Source organism: Juglans regia, chromosome 1, assembly GCF_001411555.2.
Source record: "Juglans regia cultivar Chandler chromosome 1, Walnut 2.0, whole genome shotgun sequence".
NCBI lineage: Eukaryota > Viridiplantae > Streptophyta > Magnoliopsida > Fagales > Juglandaceae > Juglans > Juglans regia.
This window is the reverse complement of record NC_049901.1, coordinates 27,108,739-27,125,104: the sequence shown is the minus strand read 5'-3', so window position 1 is coordinate 27,125,104 and position 16,366 is coordinate 27,108,739. Positions and strand designations below refer to the sequence as shown.

The following is a 16,366-nucleotide window of genomic DNA, read 5'->3' as shown; positions in this document are numbered from 1 at the left end:
CTAAGCTAAGATTCGGTAGTGCTTATCACTCATAGACAGATGAATAGTGGGAGCGAACCATCCAAACACAGGAGGATATGTTAAAGGCTTATGTATTGGACTTCAAAGGCACTTGGGAGAACCATATCCCATCACCAAATTCGCATATAACAATAGCTACGAGGCGACTATTCAAATGGCACCTTACAAAGTGTTGTACCAGAGAAAGTGTAGATCACCTATATGTTGGGATGAAGTTGAAAAATGTTAGCTCAATGGACCAAAGCTACTTCAAGAAATGAATGATTAAGTCAAAATTATACAAAATAGAATGGCGACAGCTAAGAGCCGACATAAAAGTTTTCCTAATTCAAGGAGAAGAGACTTGACCTTTGAATGAGGTTATTGGGTGTATATCAAGGTGTCACCCATGAAATGTGTGAAGAGGTTTGGAAAAAAGGGAAAATTGAGTCTGAGATATATTGGATCCTACAAGATAATGGAAATAATAGACCAATAGCGTATAGAACTGTATTACTATTAGCAGAATATCGGAAGGTACATGATGTGTTTCACGTCTTCTCAATTAGGAAGAGTATTGGGAAGTAGAAACCCTAAATAGTTAGTTCAAATGACATTCAGTTACAACTGAATTTTACTAATAAGGAAAAGCCAATACGAATTGTGGACAGGAAGGAATATAATTATGGTCCAAAGTCATTCCCTTATCAAAAGTACAATGGGGAGGCCCAAAGAATGAGGAGTTCATGTGGGAAAGCAAGAGTGCCATGAGGGAACAATTTCCCTATTTATTCGAGCTACAGTAACTAAGCCATCTACCATAGCTGGTAACACGCTAAATAAGGGCATTTAGGACACCTAATGAACATAAATGTGGCTATAAATAACCTTCAAGCCCATGCAACATAGCCATGACAACCCTAAAGGATTTTAGAAAGCACCACTATACTCAATGAAAAGAAGATTGTTCAAAAAGGGGCCCTACCGTCAGAAGTAATTAGGCACATCATAGAAGAAAGAAGCAAGATGGAAAGGCAATGGGAAGAACAATGATGAGAAGAGGAAGTGCATCAGAGGGCAAAGGCCCTGATCAGCTAAATGTTGGACTACAACGTAGAGTAAAACACTCGATTTGTGAATGTGAGATCTTGGAAGGGAATGAAGAAGTGGTCTCATTGAGATCAAGCATAGCCAAACCTACCAGAGAAGCTAGCACATGAGATAGCAGTAGAGATGGGTGGCACATAAGCAACCAATGTAGAATACAAGATGAAGAAACCTTTAATCCAGTGACGAAAGATGAGAACCTGGGGGTGGACAAAAGATTGATTGTTCCCTAATGCCAACCTGCGAACCGTCCACGTCAGTGAAAATAACTACTATTGCCCGTCTCAAGCACATCCCTCGCAATTCCACAATGAGGGATAATCCTCACCAAGCTTTGAGGACAAAACTTTTGTCATGGAGTGAAGATATGAGGACTACACCAAAATGAGGGAAGGAATCACCTCACATGAGCAAAATGCTAGCAACAAGGAGGCTGTCGGCCAAGCAATGTGCAACCAAGGTGGAAGTAAGGCGAGCAGCACGTTGTAGAGAGCCTGCCTGGTGCAAGATAGCGCAGGACGACGAAGGAAGGTTCACCTAACACCATGCTAGCAAAGAAAGTACTAACCGTACAGGAGACGGGCAATGAGAGAGGACAAGCCTGATGCAAATATGAAAGCACTCTGAAATAACACAGAGGAGCTCAAGAGGTAGCACGTGTCGTATATTGGGAAGAAGGAATACGTACCTACAGGATATATCATCTCACCTTAGAAGTATGACCTAACACCATGTGGGAGACTCTCATAAGGGGAAGGGCTGTGGGTTTGGTCCCAAGGCAGGGTAGGCTATAGAGATGTGCATGCCTTATTCTAGTCTTCAAGTCTAGAGGATAGATGAACGAAAGAGATCGAATATTTCTCATTCAAGTAAGAAAGAGGTCAGAGGAAACGTCAAGTTTCATCAGGATTGTAATTGGCAGTCCTGCCATATAAAAGGCAATGGATGATAGGCAACATCCCACTTTAGAGATCGTAAAAGGACTTATAAACACTTTCTTCTTTTCTATCCAAAGGCTTCACAGGCATCTAGAGCTCAGAGTCTTCATCAATCTAAGGATTGTCACTCTAGCGTGACTACTAGTATTTAGAATATTATCCAGGTGACATTTCTAGGATTGTCACTTGTACGAATATCCTAGAAATATAGGGTAAATGTTTACGGATATGTTTAGGATTTGCATATTCTACTTCTTGTCTCCCTCTCTCATGAAAGTACATACTTTTATCACTATATTGATTACTTTGATGAGGTAATTTAAAGACAATATGATTTAAAGTGATGTGCTTTCAATGTACTCTATACTCATGAGATTGGGTTAAGGATTTCCCGTACCATTCCTAAGCAACATGTTGCCACGATTTTCATACTGGTAGAGGGATTCCCCATGATGATCTGGGTGGGGCATTTCTGTATTGGCTTCATATGATATCGCAGGTAGAGAGAGTCCTTGCATTGATCGAGTGTCCTTTGTGATGTTTTGGTAAAGGTGTTCCACGTGGTAATTGAGTATAGATATTCCCCGTGTCGAATGGGTGGAGTGATTCCCCGTTGGTTTTGGTGAATGTGTTTGCGTATTGGTTGGGTAGTGACTCCCCATGTCAATTGGGTGGAGTGATTCCCCCGCACTTGGTGATGCTTAAGAATATATATGTTTTGCTCAGAGGGTAATTCCTCGTCATACTTACAATATATGTGCTCTTAATCATATTTACATGAATTGATGCATATTCATTGTCATTGTCTTTCGTTTTTCATACTGTCAAGGGTAGGTTTCATCGAAATCTCATTGTGGTGGTCCCACCTGTGATTTTTTTCTTCGAAGCCATAGGCCTTTATGCCTAGAATAAAATTACCCCAAGGGAGAAAGGCCACCCGACCTGAAGAGTAACTATGGAGGCTTGTCTCCATTTAGTTTTATATTTTGTAATTTAAGATGTTTATTATAGTAGGGCGACAAGTACTTTGTGCGACTTTGTATTTTGATGTAGATGATGATCTTATGGTGGTATGTAATTATCTTTGGGATGAAATGATAGTGACATTTGGATAATACTATTATTAAAGAACATTGTTACACTTCTTTGGTATTACTTGATCGGTCTCTAACTAATCATCTTTAACATTTCTGTTGCAATTTTTATTATCCATGTGCACTTGGCATACGGGCGCATAACCCTCATCTAAACAAAAGAGATACAACCAACTGACTCGCATCCCAGGAATCATGGTTCCTCTTCAGGAAGACTATTTAGGGCTGGGGGCACCACATGAGTTCAACAACTCAGTAAGTGAAAGTTAGTGCTAGTAATATTAACACATCAGGATATTACAATGAGCAGATATTAGTGCACAAATAATATAATGGATGCGTAACAATGAACAAATTAATATTTAATATGTAGAAATGAGACTTGATTCAAGTACAATAATACCACAAGTGGCAACAATTTATTAACCAGAGATTGAATATAATTAAGCCATGATTATATGAAGAAATACCAAATAATGCAGTATTTATCAACATGCTCATTTTCCATTTTTATCTTGTCTTAACTTAAATTTTAACATTTATCATTCTTCAATTGTCTATCATTGTTCATTGTTCATGGCATTCTATAACCTGCATGCGTAGTTTCACCCCCCAAGTGAGTTGTGTGCGCTTTACTCCCTTGCATCATCTACGCTTGTCCTCTCACAGGATTTAGGGGTCTACTGCCACGAGGTATGCATCCCTCCAAGGACTACATCCACCACCATTGGATGTATTGCACTATCCTATAATTAGATCTAATACTAATCTCAGAATCTAATTATAAAAATTGACCAACAATGTCTTCATAATTCTATCAGTTTGATATAGGGATATACTTAAAGTAATGTCATTTATGAGAGCATGTAGCTTGTTATAGGGACAAACTTAAAGAAATGTCATTAATACGAGCATGTAGCTTCTTGTATGGACATACTTCGAGCAATGTCGTTGTACGAGCATGAACAACTTAATGAGTGATGGAAAAAATGACATATATTTTCCAATTTTAATTATTTTCCTACATTTGAATAATTAGCAAATATATGTTGTAATGATATGTAATGAATAATTAAACATCACAAAAAAAAAATATCGTTTCAACAGTTAGTTATGAATCCAAAATAATATCAACAAGTAAATGGTTAGTTAGATCCATAACATAATAATCAATAATGAAAAAATAATTCACAAGCTTGTTCATAGAACTGTTGAAGTATGTTGTTGCTAGACCCCTCCTCTTTTTCCTTCTTTATATTTCTCTCTCATTCTTACACTTTTCACTTTTCTCTCCTGCACTGATTCTTTCTTTTCCTCCCCTACATCCTCACTATTCTTTCATTTCCTTGCCTACTTCGCACCTCGCACCTCCCCATTCTCTTTCCTTGCCTACGTCGCACCTTATCTCTTTGCCTCCTGTCACTTTTCACTTTTCACTTTTTACTATTCACAAGTTAGCAATTGTCTCACTATTTATAGTACTAGGAGTCTTACTACTGAACTAAAAAGTAAAGTTGGTTAAGCAACGCTTATCCACTTCACCCGTGGACTCCTCCGTGTGATTGTGCGCGATCTGGGTGAATATCAACCCGTCATTGGTGGCTGCGCATGTAACATCCTTCCTTGTGGTGAGACTTTTTATAAAATGATTTTAAGAAAGGACGACGAGAATTATTGTTTGTTTTAAAACGTTTTACTTCCAGACTCAAAGTGCAAGACTCTATGTTATAAAATAAAATGTACTTTGAAAATAAAAGAAGTTTTCAACAGAAAACATCAAATCTTAAAATACAAAAGCCTCTCATACAATTAAACTCTCATGCCTAGACTTTTGTGCTTTTCCCCTTGGGCAATGTCCTTCCTGATGCGTTCTGCTCATTTAGATCTTGTGGGGGGAGGGGCATACATAAAAATGAAAATGAGTTGAATAATCAGTAAGTATTACTTCATACAGTTAAAATATACTAACATAGATTTTCAGTCATGCATTCATCACTCCATACATACTATACGTACATGAGACATGCATTCATTTTGAAAACATCACTAGGCAGGATTTTTTCTTTAAAAATGAGTTTTCTTTTCGTAAAATTTTTCTCCCGTCAGTGCCTTCATTTCTCAAAGAGTTCGATGCATTCATACATTATTTCTTATCACCTTCTTTGGCCGGTACACACTGTTACACCCCGTGTGTTGGGGTTAGTAGTTTTTCTTTGGACTTGGATTCCGCTCGTGGCCACAGGTTGGGAATCCCTTTCAGTCAGGGGGCAGCACTGGGTGCACTACCAGTACTACTTATCCGGTATTGTAATCTGCACATTCCTTTGGTACCCTTTAATTCAGTCATGACCGTTACGTATTTTCACACATTAAAACGTTCATTTCATTTTAGTCCGTCCTCTCAATCCTTTCAGTCATTTCCTTTTCAGTCCTTTTCATTTAATAGTTCATTCATGGAAAAACATAATTTAAAAGCATGAGCTTAAACATTATCTTTCATGGCATCCATAAAGCATCAGTTCGTAGGGACATTTTAAAACACTTTCTTCCCATCATTTAAGGCATAAGGCATAAGCCTCACATCTCATTTCATGAAAATACATACAATACATACTACGTATAGTCATCTATTCACTTGCATACACTTAATACTTGGGTTGCATAAAAAGGGGTTGCCAAGAAGGGTCATACATACGTATAACTTTAAACACTTAGCATGTTTTTCATAAAACATCGTTTCCTTTTATTTTGTAAAGTATCATAAAGAGAAAATTTTCATTTTCCATTTCATATCATTTAGAAAACTCTATAAGAGTATGCACGTAATACTTACTTGGACTCCATGCTACTTTCATATCATGCAGTCCATTCATGTGCGTGTCAGATGGTAACCTATATGCATACACATAACCTTAGCGTTATTCTCTATCTAGTGCATAAGCAACTAAACTTAGAATAGAATTACACTTCACTTGAAACACTCTCCTTCTATCATGTGCCCTTATGTGTCCCTTACTGTGCTAAAACCTTCAGGATCTACTTACGGCCACTACCTCTTCCAAATTCAAGGTCTTACCTTGAGTGCTCATCCACTAAAGTGAACCTCCACGATTCACGTTAGGGTTAAGATACCAAGACCTTCGTCTTACTCTTCTTTTTTACCACATTCCGACGCATGATTCTGATCGATGAAATCACGCATCCCAATCCTAGACAATATACCCATCACTACCTTCATGCATCTTAGTTCACACTAAATCTTCATTCCCATCCATACACGCCACATGGCTTTAAACCAACTCTGAGGTTTAAGCACCGTGTAATCATGCTTAGGGCAGATTACCCATTACATATGGTGAATCCATCCAGCACATGTGTCTAACCATATTACACACGTACCTTATCCCTTTATCACCTAAGATCAACATATAATCCGTTGATCACTTGCTTGTATGGACAAGCGCCATACTTTGATACCAATCTTCTCTTAACCTGGCTAGCATGACTCTTCAAGCTACCCATCCCTCTTGACAGTTCATCCCAACACTTAACATGACAAGACTCCATTCATAACTACACTTTACATCACGTCATATAGCTCGAGACTACTCTCAAGCTACATCGTGACCTTGTCACGTCACTTGACATCCTGCTACGTCATTTCTATGCTAGCTCCTAACTCATCGTGAGTATGGTCCCTCACGTACTCCTATCACATCGTGGCATCTCTTCACGTTCCCGTTACGTCATTCTTATACTAACTCCTCAAACATCACAAGCATGACTTCTTGTTTAACCATGTTACTTCGTGACATTCCCTCGTCATGCTTCCGCTGCGCTACTCTTACACTATTCTGCCACTTCACACATACTCCTAGCCATAAGTCAACTACACGGTGACATCTATCACCTCAAACTACAGGCCATATCATAGCTACTTCGAGACACTGTTCCACAGTTCCTAACACTACTCATCACGCTCTACGCTCATCAACTACACAACCATCCTTATCTTCGCAACACGCCACACAGTGTATAACACATACTTCACAACCGCATTTCACAGCACAATCCACAACACTACACAACACACTTCCCAACTACGCTTAACACTTCACTACACAGCGAACTCCATAATACAACGAACTCAACAATTACTAACAGCACAGTCCATAACCTAACAACCCACTAACATAATAGCGAGGATAAAAGGAAAGAGAGTTAGACCATTGACGGGATAACTAGTACATTGCTCGCAATCCAACATGGCCAGTGGCATCGGAAGCCACTAGCTTGGGGGGTAGCGGTCACTACCGTGACCTTACAGCGAGACTATCTCAGGGACCGGATTTTAGATTTTGGCTACTAGATTTAGGTTGTACGAGGATGGCCGACATGGTAGGGAGTCCGTGGGTGGCGGCTAAGGCCGTGTACAGTGGCGGTTAGCCATGTATAGTGGTTGTCCACCATGTATGGTGGCTGTTTGGGTGTGTGAATAGCTAGGTGTGGTCTTGGAAGGGCTTATGGTGGCCTCGTTGTGACGCCCCCAAATTCCGCTTGGGATCGGACGGACATTTGAAGCGTCGAGACATGCAACACAAGGTTACCTGCCCCCGTTCATGACATACAAGATGCAATATTCCTAACATGCATCTAGCATTATGCAATATTCGCAACGGATAATTTTTTTTTTCTTCAGCAATACTATGCACCAAACTGAAATATCTCAAATACTTAAAACATACTTCATACATAATGACGTACTAAACAACTGAGATCACAACACTAGTCCAAAATGGTTGTGATCAAAAGAGTGTTGGAGATTGAACACCATAAATACAAGTAGTAATGAGGTAACTACTGTACTACCATCTACGTCACACCATTGTTTAGTCAATCATTTCCAGTTGGTCGATTTCCGATTCTCCTTCAGATCCTGTAATAAGATCTACCATTCGGGGAAAATGGTAGTTGGGACTACCACAGTGAGATTTGATTACAAATTTCAGCAAGTTAACAGAAAACTTCCACACAGGTTAATGATGCATGCATGGTAATAAAAGCATGAATGCATAATCAAATCATAAGTAATCATAGCATAACTTGACATACAACATAACATAACTGACATAACTTAAACTGAAACTGAAGCTTAGCGTGAACGTGACTTGAAACATAACATGGACTTGAAACATAGCATGAACGTGAACTTGAAATATAACATGGACTTGAAACATAACGTAAACGTGAACATGCATGGCTATGTCGATCATGATCCGTGAAAATAAGTCGGCAGGAAACAACCTGACTGATGAACAATAAGTCCAGGCAGTGATAAGATCACTACTGAATTGTTGGGAGAATATGAGCCAAAACCTAATGCATAACGAGAATATCAAAGACTTTGATGAACATCAACTCTAGGCAGTGATAAGATCACTACTGAATTCTTGGGAGAATATGAGCCAAAACCTTATGCATAACGAGAATATCAAAGACTTTGATGATATCTCGCATCTCTTGGAATTGGAGGCTGAGTGCCTAGAGGTTGCTAAGCCTAATCATACAGCCTATGTGGCTAATTCTAGTTCGCGCAAGGCATCAAGCCTAAGTGCAAGAAGTCCAAGAATGCCGTAGCTACTGGACAAATTAAGAAGGTGTCAGGAACTTCACAGCGCAGCAAGAGGGGCAAGGACGGGAAGAACAAGTCAAAATTAGAGTGATTCAATTGCGGAAAGAATGACCACTTCGCTTGTGACTGCACTGAGCTGAAGAAGGTACATGCTGATTTTTCTAGCATTGTTTTTGTAACTAGTTATGTGATGGTTGCTCACTCCTATCCTGTGTAGGCTATTGATTCAGAAGCGACTGAACATATAGCGCGAGACAGAGTAAGATTTCTGGAGTATCGCAGGATTTTAGCTGGGAGTCGTGATATCAAGGTGGGGAATGGAGCTAGCGTGGAGGTACTGGAACTTGGTACCTACAAGCTGGACTTGTGGGGTGGCCGCACTATTTTCCTCCACAATGTGCTATATGCTCCAAAAATTCGAAAAAACTTACTTTCTGTAGTCACTCTATTAAGACTTGGTTTTCGAATTGTATTTGAAAACAATTGTGTTTCCCTTTATTTGGGCCACATGTTTTATGGTAATGCTTTTCTTCAAGATGGTTTTATGATATTGGATTTGGATTATTCAAATATAAATGAGTCTATTGCTTTTCTTTCTGCATCTGATAATTTGGATTCATATAAATGGCATGTTAGACTTGGACATATAGGGCAAGATAGAATGGCTTGATTAGCTAGAGAAGGCCTGATAGACAATCTCGCTAAGGTCATCTTGCCCACATGTGAACATTGTCTAATGGGAAAAGTTAAGAGAAAACCGTTTGGAAAAGCTATTAGGGCATATTTTCCACTACAATTAGTCCACTCAGACATCTGTGGTCCAATGAGTGTGAGGGCAAGACATGGAGGTGTCTACTTCATCACATTTATAGATGATTTTTCATGTTACGGTCATGTCTACTTAATCTGCCATAAGTCAGAAGCATTGTAATGCTTTAGGTGATATCTAAGAATGGTTGAGAATCAGTTAGACAAGAGTTTAAAAACTCTAAGAACTGATTGAGGATGGGAATATCTCTGAGCAATTTAAAAGGCTCTGTGATGAAAAATGAATCAAAAAACAATTGACGATGCCGAGTACGCTGCAACAAAATGGCGTGGCAGAATGGAGACTCGAACACTGCTTTAGATAGTTAGGTCAATGATGGCGCAAGCAAACCTACCAATTTCTTTTTGGGGGGATGCACTTTTGATTGTTGCCTACATTCTTAATCGAGTGCCCTCTAAATCAGTAATTTCCACCCCATATGAACTATGGATAGGCGAGAAACCCAATTTGAGTAACTTGCGGCCTTGGGGTTCAACGAGTTTTGTTCACGATCTTTCTCATAAGTATGAGAAGTTAGGGCCTAGAGGAAAGAAGTGTATCTTTATAAGGTACTCAGAACACTCTAAAGGATATGTGTTGATAGGTGAACAATCTAATGGAAGTGTGACTGAGATTGAGTCACGAGATGTGGATTTCATTGAAGATGAGTTTCCAAGTAGAGGTGAGGTTGATAGGAGTTTAGAACTTCATGAGATTGTGCAACAAGAGAAAAGTGCTTCAAGGAATTTAGTTGAGAATGAGGAAGAAATTCTTCAAGCTCTTACAAATTATAAAAAGGATTTGAATCCGAGTGGGAGCACACTACTTGTCCATCAATGACAACAACCTCAGCTGCGTAGAAGCACACGTGAAAGTATTACCTGTCATCATTTTGAGATTGAAGGGGAAGCTTTTATGGTAGCTCCACATGATGATGACGAGCTTAAGACAATTAATGAGGCTATCTCATCTTCTACTAATGATGAGTGGATGAAAGCTCTTAATGATGAGATTGAGTCTATGAAGACTAACTAGGTCTGGGATCTGGTTGATCTACCGATAGAGCATAAGACTATTGGGAACAAATTGATTATAAAGGTCAAACGCAAGTCGGATGGATCAATAGATAAGTACAAAGATCGCCTAGTGGTGAAAGGATATACCCAACAGGAGGGTATAGACTATGAGGAAACATTTTCACCAGTGGTGAGGTTTGTCTCAATTCGCCTAATTCTAGCTATAGTAGCAAACATGGATTTGGTACTCTACCAGATGGACGTTAAGACAACATGTCTCAATGGAGAACTAGATGAGGAGATCTATATGGATCAACCAACGGGTTTTGTGGTCAAAGGTCAAGAGCACAAAGTGTGCAAGTTCAAATGATCTATATATGGCCTAAAGCAATCATCTAGACAATGGTACCTCAAATTTTATCGAGCTATTCTCTTGAATGGGTTTACGATGATCATATAGGACCATTGTGTCTATATCAAAAGGTCTAAAAAGAGTTTCATTATGTTGTCATTGTATGTTGACGACATACTACTAGCTGGAAATGATAAATAGTTGATAGTCACCTCAAAAAAGTGGTTATCCTTCAATTTTGAGATGAAGGATATGGATGAGGTAGAATACATTTTGGGAGTTAAGATCTACAAAGATCGCTCAAATGGATTTTTGTGTTTGTCCCGACAAACTTACATAAAGAAAGTTCTCAAGCGCTTCCTAATTTGTGGATGTAAACCCATTGACATCCCTGTTGTAACAAGCGAGAACTTGTCCAAAGATTTGTGTCCTAAGACGCAAAGTGAAAAGGAAAAGATGGCCTGTGTCCCTTATGCTAATGTTGTGGGTAGTCTGATGTATGCAATGATGTGTACTTGGCTTGACATATGCTATGCAGTTGGCTTAGTGAGTAGATTCTAATCTAACCCCAGATTGGCTCACTGGAAAGTAGTCAAGAAGATTATGCGATATCTCAAGGGAACTGCAGACTATGTGTTGTACTATCAGGGTTCAGATTTGTAGTTGAGAGGTTACAGTGATGTCGACTAGGGTAGTGACCTAGATGAGCGTAAATCAACTACTGGGTATGTCTTTCTGCTCAACAAAGGCACCATTACAGGAAGCAATAAGAAATAACCATGTATAGCTTTATCCACCATGGATGCAGAATACATAGCTTGTTCTGCAGGAGTTCAATAAGTTGTTTGTTTACGGAGGTTCCTCAATCATTTAGACATGGGCACATATACTTCAGATTCGGTGACGATATTCTGTGATAGCATGGCAGCTCTCGCATATGCTAAGGACTCAAAGTATCATGGAAGAACCAAACACATAGATATCAGATATCACTACATCAGAGACATGGTAATGCAAAAGGAAGTGGTTCTGAAACACCTTTTTACTAGTCGCATGGGTGTCGATCCCTTAACGAAGCCTATTACAAGAGATGTCTTTAAGGCTCATGTTATGAATCTAAGACTGCGTAGACTGTAAATGTAATTTGTGTTTCAAATGACATTGAGATGTAACCTTTCTTTTGGTATATTAATACAATATGATTCAGTTCTTGTTTTTATCGTATTATTTTTTCTAATACACACACACAAGATATGTTAAGAGGCTTAGATTTGCTCACTCACACAAGCGATCACCTCTAGCACTTGAGTAGCAAGTAGAGATGATAAAGACATATGCTCTTTAAGAAAGAGAAATCCACCATAACATGTTCATACTACATGTGCTGATACGTAGGGCTGTAAACGAGCTGAGCTCGAGCGAGCCTGGGGTGTGCGAGCTCGGCTCGTTCACTACTCGAGTCGAGCTCGAGCTCGGCTCGTTTATTAGTCGGGCACATCATAGCGTTCAAGCTCGGCTCGTGTAGAAGGGAAGTAAGTTCGAGCTCGGCTCGAGCTCGATTTTGTTAATGAGCCGAGCCCGAGCTCGGCTCGCTTATGACAAAAATTTAAAAATTAAAATGTTTAATATAAAATTAAAATAAATGCATCAATAAAATACAAAATTAAATACAAAATTTACATAATAAAACCTTCAAGAGCGTAATTTGACTATAGACCTATGGTACATTAAATGACATTTTTAATTTTTACATCATAATGGAACTATTGAATCAAAAAATACTTTACAAATTACAACAATAAATTATGAAATAAGATACATTACACTTAAAAAAAAAAATTAGGCCGTGAAATGAATGAAGTCCTCATTTGTTGATGAATGGAGCCAGAAATCTTGATATTGTTGCCCTGCATACACTAATACACTAAAAAATTTAAGGTTATTTTTAATCCCTTGCTCAAGTACTGTTAACTTAGTAATTCTGTCAAGGGATGTTTGACAGAAAATGCAAAACTTAATTTGCCTAAAAAATCAATGGCATATCTCTAACAAGTTACACAATACAACTATACAAGCAATCTCATAAACAAATATGTGCATTAGGGGTTCAGACTCATATTGAAATCTAAAATCACCGTGATAGAGTTACAAAGTCAGCAACTGCAAGTTCCCAAAATCAAATAGAAAGATGTGCATCAGGGATTCAGCTAAGTTACCAACTGCAGTTACCAAATGCAGTTACCACAGAACAAATCCAAAACAGCGACCCAACAATAGGCATGACTCATATAAGCCAGACAACAAACTATTAGGTAGACAAGTTGACAACTTCAATACGCATAGACTAATACAACAGACAGTTACCAGCCAGTCAGCCACAGACCCACAAGAACAATCGAATCTGCCAACCAGCAGGCAGCAGTATGCAATACTCAATAGGCATACACTAATACCAGAGGCAGTTACCAAATAAGTTACCAAAGAAGTTACAAGTTAAGTAACAACAAGTTCACAACAAGTTACTAAAGTTCAACAAAATCAGCAAGACAACCAAGACAGATAACTGCAGTTACTAAAAGAAGTTCACAACAAGTTACCACAGTTCAACAAAAACAGCCCGAAAAAATCAGCCAGACAACTTGTTTTTTTACCAAAACAAGTTCACAACAAGTTACCAAAGTTCAACAAAATCAGACAAACAACTGCAGAATGCACTTACCAAAATTTATCAAAATCGCAATGACAAGAAAATACCAAACTTATACAAAATCTGAGTTCACCATGGCAGAAGTCAGCAAGTTCCCAAATTTTACAGAAAATCACCATGACAACTTGCACACACTAATACAGTCAAAAATATTAATATCATTTTTAATCCCTTGCATCATTACTCAAGTACTTTTAACTTAGTAATATTGTCAAGGGATGTTTGTAATGCAAAATTTAATTTGCCATTTAAAGAAATTTAGGAAATTTGGATGATAAAGAGTTAGAATTTAGAAATTACCTGAACTGCCATGATTCATATCATCCCAAACAAAATCACATATAAAAACCAAATTGTCTAAATATCAGATAGCAAATCATATAGATTAAATAATACAGACCAGATAAAACTAGAATGCTGCCCAAATGCTCCATAGATTAAACATGATAAAAAAAACAGATTGTGAGTCTGTATGGGCCTATGGCTATGGCAAGAGAATCTGAGTTTCTGATGGAATATCCTTCTATTGACAAGAAAAAAACAGGCATTAGTATTTTTGTAAATAAATTAATAATACTAAGAATAAAATAGTAAAATAGCAACAGACAGTTAAAATAAATAAATTACACTTACAGAATTTGTTGATGATCTTTTAAGCCCATATAATGCTCTAACCCAATCAGACCCACATAACAACATCTGGACAGTTTCAGTTGACAATGAAGCTCGATGAGGATCAATTACTCTGCCTCCTGCACTGAATGTTGATTCTGAGCTAACTGTGGTAATTGGTGTAGCCAATATATCTCGGGCCAATTTGGACAAAGTTCGAAATTCAAGACTATTTGCTTTCCACCATTCTAAGGCATCGAAACTTGCATCTGAACCCTCTTCACAGATATATATACTCTCCTCTAAATAATTGTCCAGTTCTGATTTATTAGGATGCACGGTATCAACACTTCTAACAAAAGATTTAAATAATGACTGGCCACTCTGCATGTTTCTCCCAACACTTGAGGAACAACTTGATACATTTATTCGAGCATTTTCCTGCTCTATTTGTGCCTCAAGAGTTGAATTGTATTCATGAACATACTCATCATATAACTCATGCAATACTTGGGAGACATGATCAATATTCTTAGAAGCGTCCGGCTCTTGATAAATTAAAGGAAAACAGAATTGGATCAGGATCATTTTGAATCTAGGGTCTAACACCGCAGTGATTGCCATCAACAAATTACACTCCCCCCAATATTTGTCAAACTTAGCAGTCATTTTCCTTACCATTGATTTCATGTATTCATTCTCATCTCTACTCTTCTTACCTAAGATGTCCTTCATTCTCCAAACTTCAGAAAGGAATAAGTTTGCTGTTGGGTAATCACTTCCGGATACAATATTGGTTACTTCATTGAAAATAGCAAGTAGTTGACAAACATTTTCAACTTGTCCCCACTCTTCAACAGTTGGAACCCATTCAAAACTACTATCTCTATCATCATATCTAGGAAAAACTTCTTTGAACTGAATTGCAGCATCTAACATTAAATATGTGCTGTTCCATCTTGTAGGCACATCTAAAATCAGTTTCTTTGAGGGTAATTGCAACTGTTTTACAATTTCACTAAACTGTTTTAGCCTACTCTCTTATGCTACCAGATATTTTATACCATCTCTCACACAATCAACAATCTCCCTAATCTCCCAAAGTCCATACTGCACAAGTAAATTAGTTATATGCGCACAACAACGTACATGAAACAATTTCCCTCCTACAGACAATGTTTTCTTCAATCTAAAATTATCTTTCAAGATCCTAATGGCAACATCATTAGAACTTGCATTGTCAACAGTAATTGAACTGATTTTATTCTCAATTCCCCAACTTTAGAAACACTTTTCTAAAGCATCAGCAATAAGAAGGCTAGTATGTGGAGGTGGCACATTACAAAAGTTCAAAACACGCCTTTGAAGATGCCAATCAGTATCTATAAAATGACATGTCACTACCATATATGAAAGTTTTTGACAAGAAGTCCACATGTCAGTTGTGATATGAACTTTGTTAACAGGTTTAAGCAAAGCCTTTAACTTTGTCTTTTCAGTCTCATAAGTTATCATGCATTCCTTCTTTGCAGCAGCCCGAGACATTTTTTCCCAATATGGAGTGTTTGCACTCATGAACTTATTAAATACCACATGCTCTATTAAAGAAAATGGATATTCATGGTAAAGTATCATATGAGAGGCAAGCTCTCGGACCCTACGTAGATCATAGGTAAAGTTTGAGACAGTGAAGCCACCATCTTTCTCCTTAGACTCAACTGCTAAGACTTTCTGTTTTTTCTTAGACCCCATGTATGGCAAACAAGTTAGCAAGTGCCTACGTAATGTAGTCGTAGAACTTGATCGAGATGCTTTAAATAAAGATTTACACCACTTACATTGAGGCTGTTTAGTCCCATCTCGTTCAAGTTCGACAAAATCATTCCATACATTGGAAGTCCTCTTTCTCTTTTTTCTTTCACTGACTACTGTTTGAACATCTATTGGGCCCTCAGTAGAGACAGTATTAGGGGCATCAGTATTTGCAGTGTCTCCACCATCATCAGATATGGGCTCTACATGGCTAATCCCAATAGAGTTTTCATTTTCATACTCCTCCAGGACCTCTATCGGATCAACCAAATTCATACGATCATCCAT

General features: G+C 38.2%; 1 protein-coding gene across 1 annotated transcript; it reads right to left on the bottom strand.

Moving 5' to 3' along the window:
- Positions 1 to 1,509: 1,509 nt before the first annotated feature.
- On the bottom strand, positions 1,510 to 16,366 carry LOC108993495 (zinc finger BED domain-containing protein RICESLEEPER 2-like). Its single transcript, XM_035690561.1, has 3 exons — positions 16,105 to 16,366; positions 14,288 to 15,237; positions 1,510 to 1,644 (listed from the first exon to the last, which is right to left on the bottom strand). The coding sequence occupies exons 1-3, from the start codon at positions 16,364 to 16,366 to the stop codon at positions 1,510 to 1,512; spliced, it is 1,347 nt and encodes a 448-aa protein (XP_035546454.1).

What these genes read in the sequence shown, in the direction of transcription:
- LOC108993495 (XM_035690561.1), bottom strand. Translation starts at nt 16,366, where the DNA reads ATGGATGATCGTATGAATTTGGTTGATCCGATAGAGGTCCTGGAGGAG. An exon ending in TGGGACTAAACAGCCTCAAT is followed by an intron (nt 15,238 to 16,104) that starts GTAAGTGGTGTA and finishes AACTGATTTTAG; the next exon opens with ATGTGCCTACAAGATGGAAC. An exon ending in AAAGATCATCAACAAATTCT is followed by an intron (nt 1,645 to 14,287) that starts GTAAGTGTAATT and finishes GCATGGTGTTAG; the next exon opens with GTGAACCTTCCTTCGTCGTC.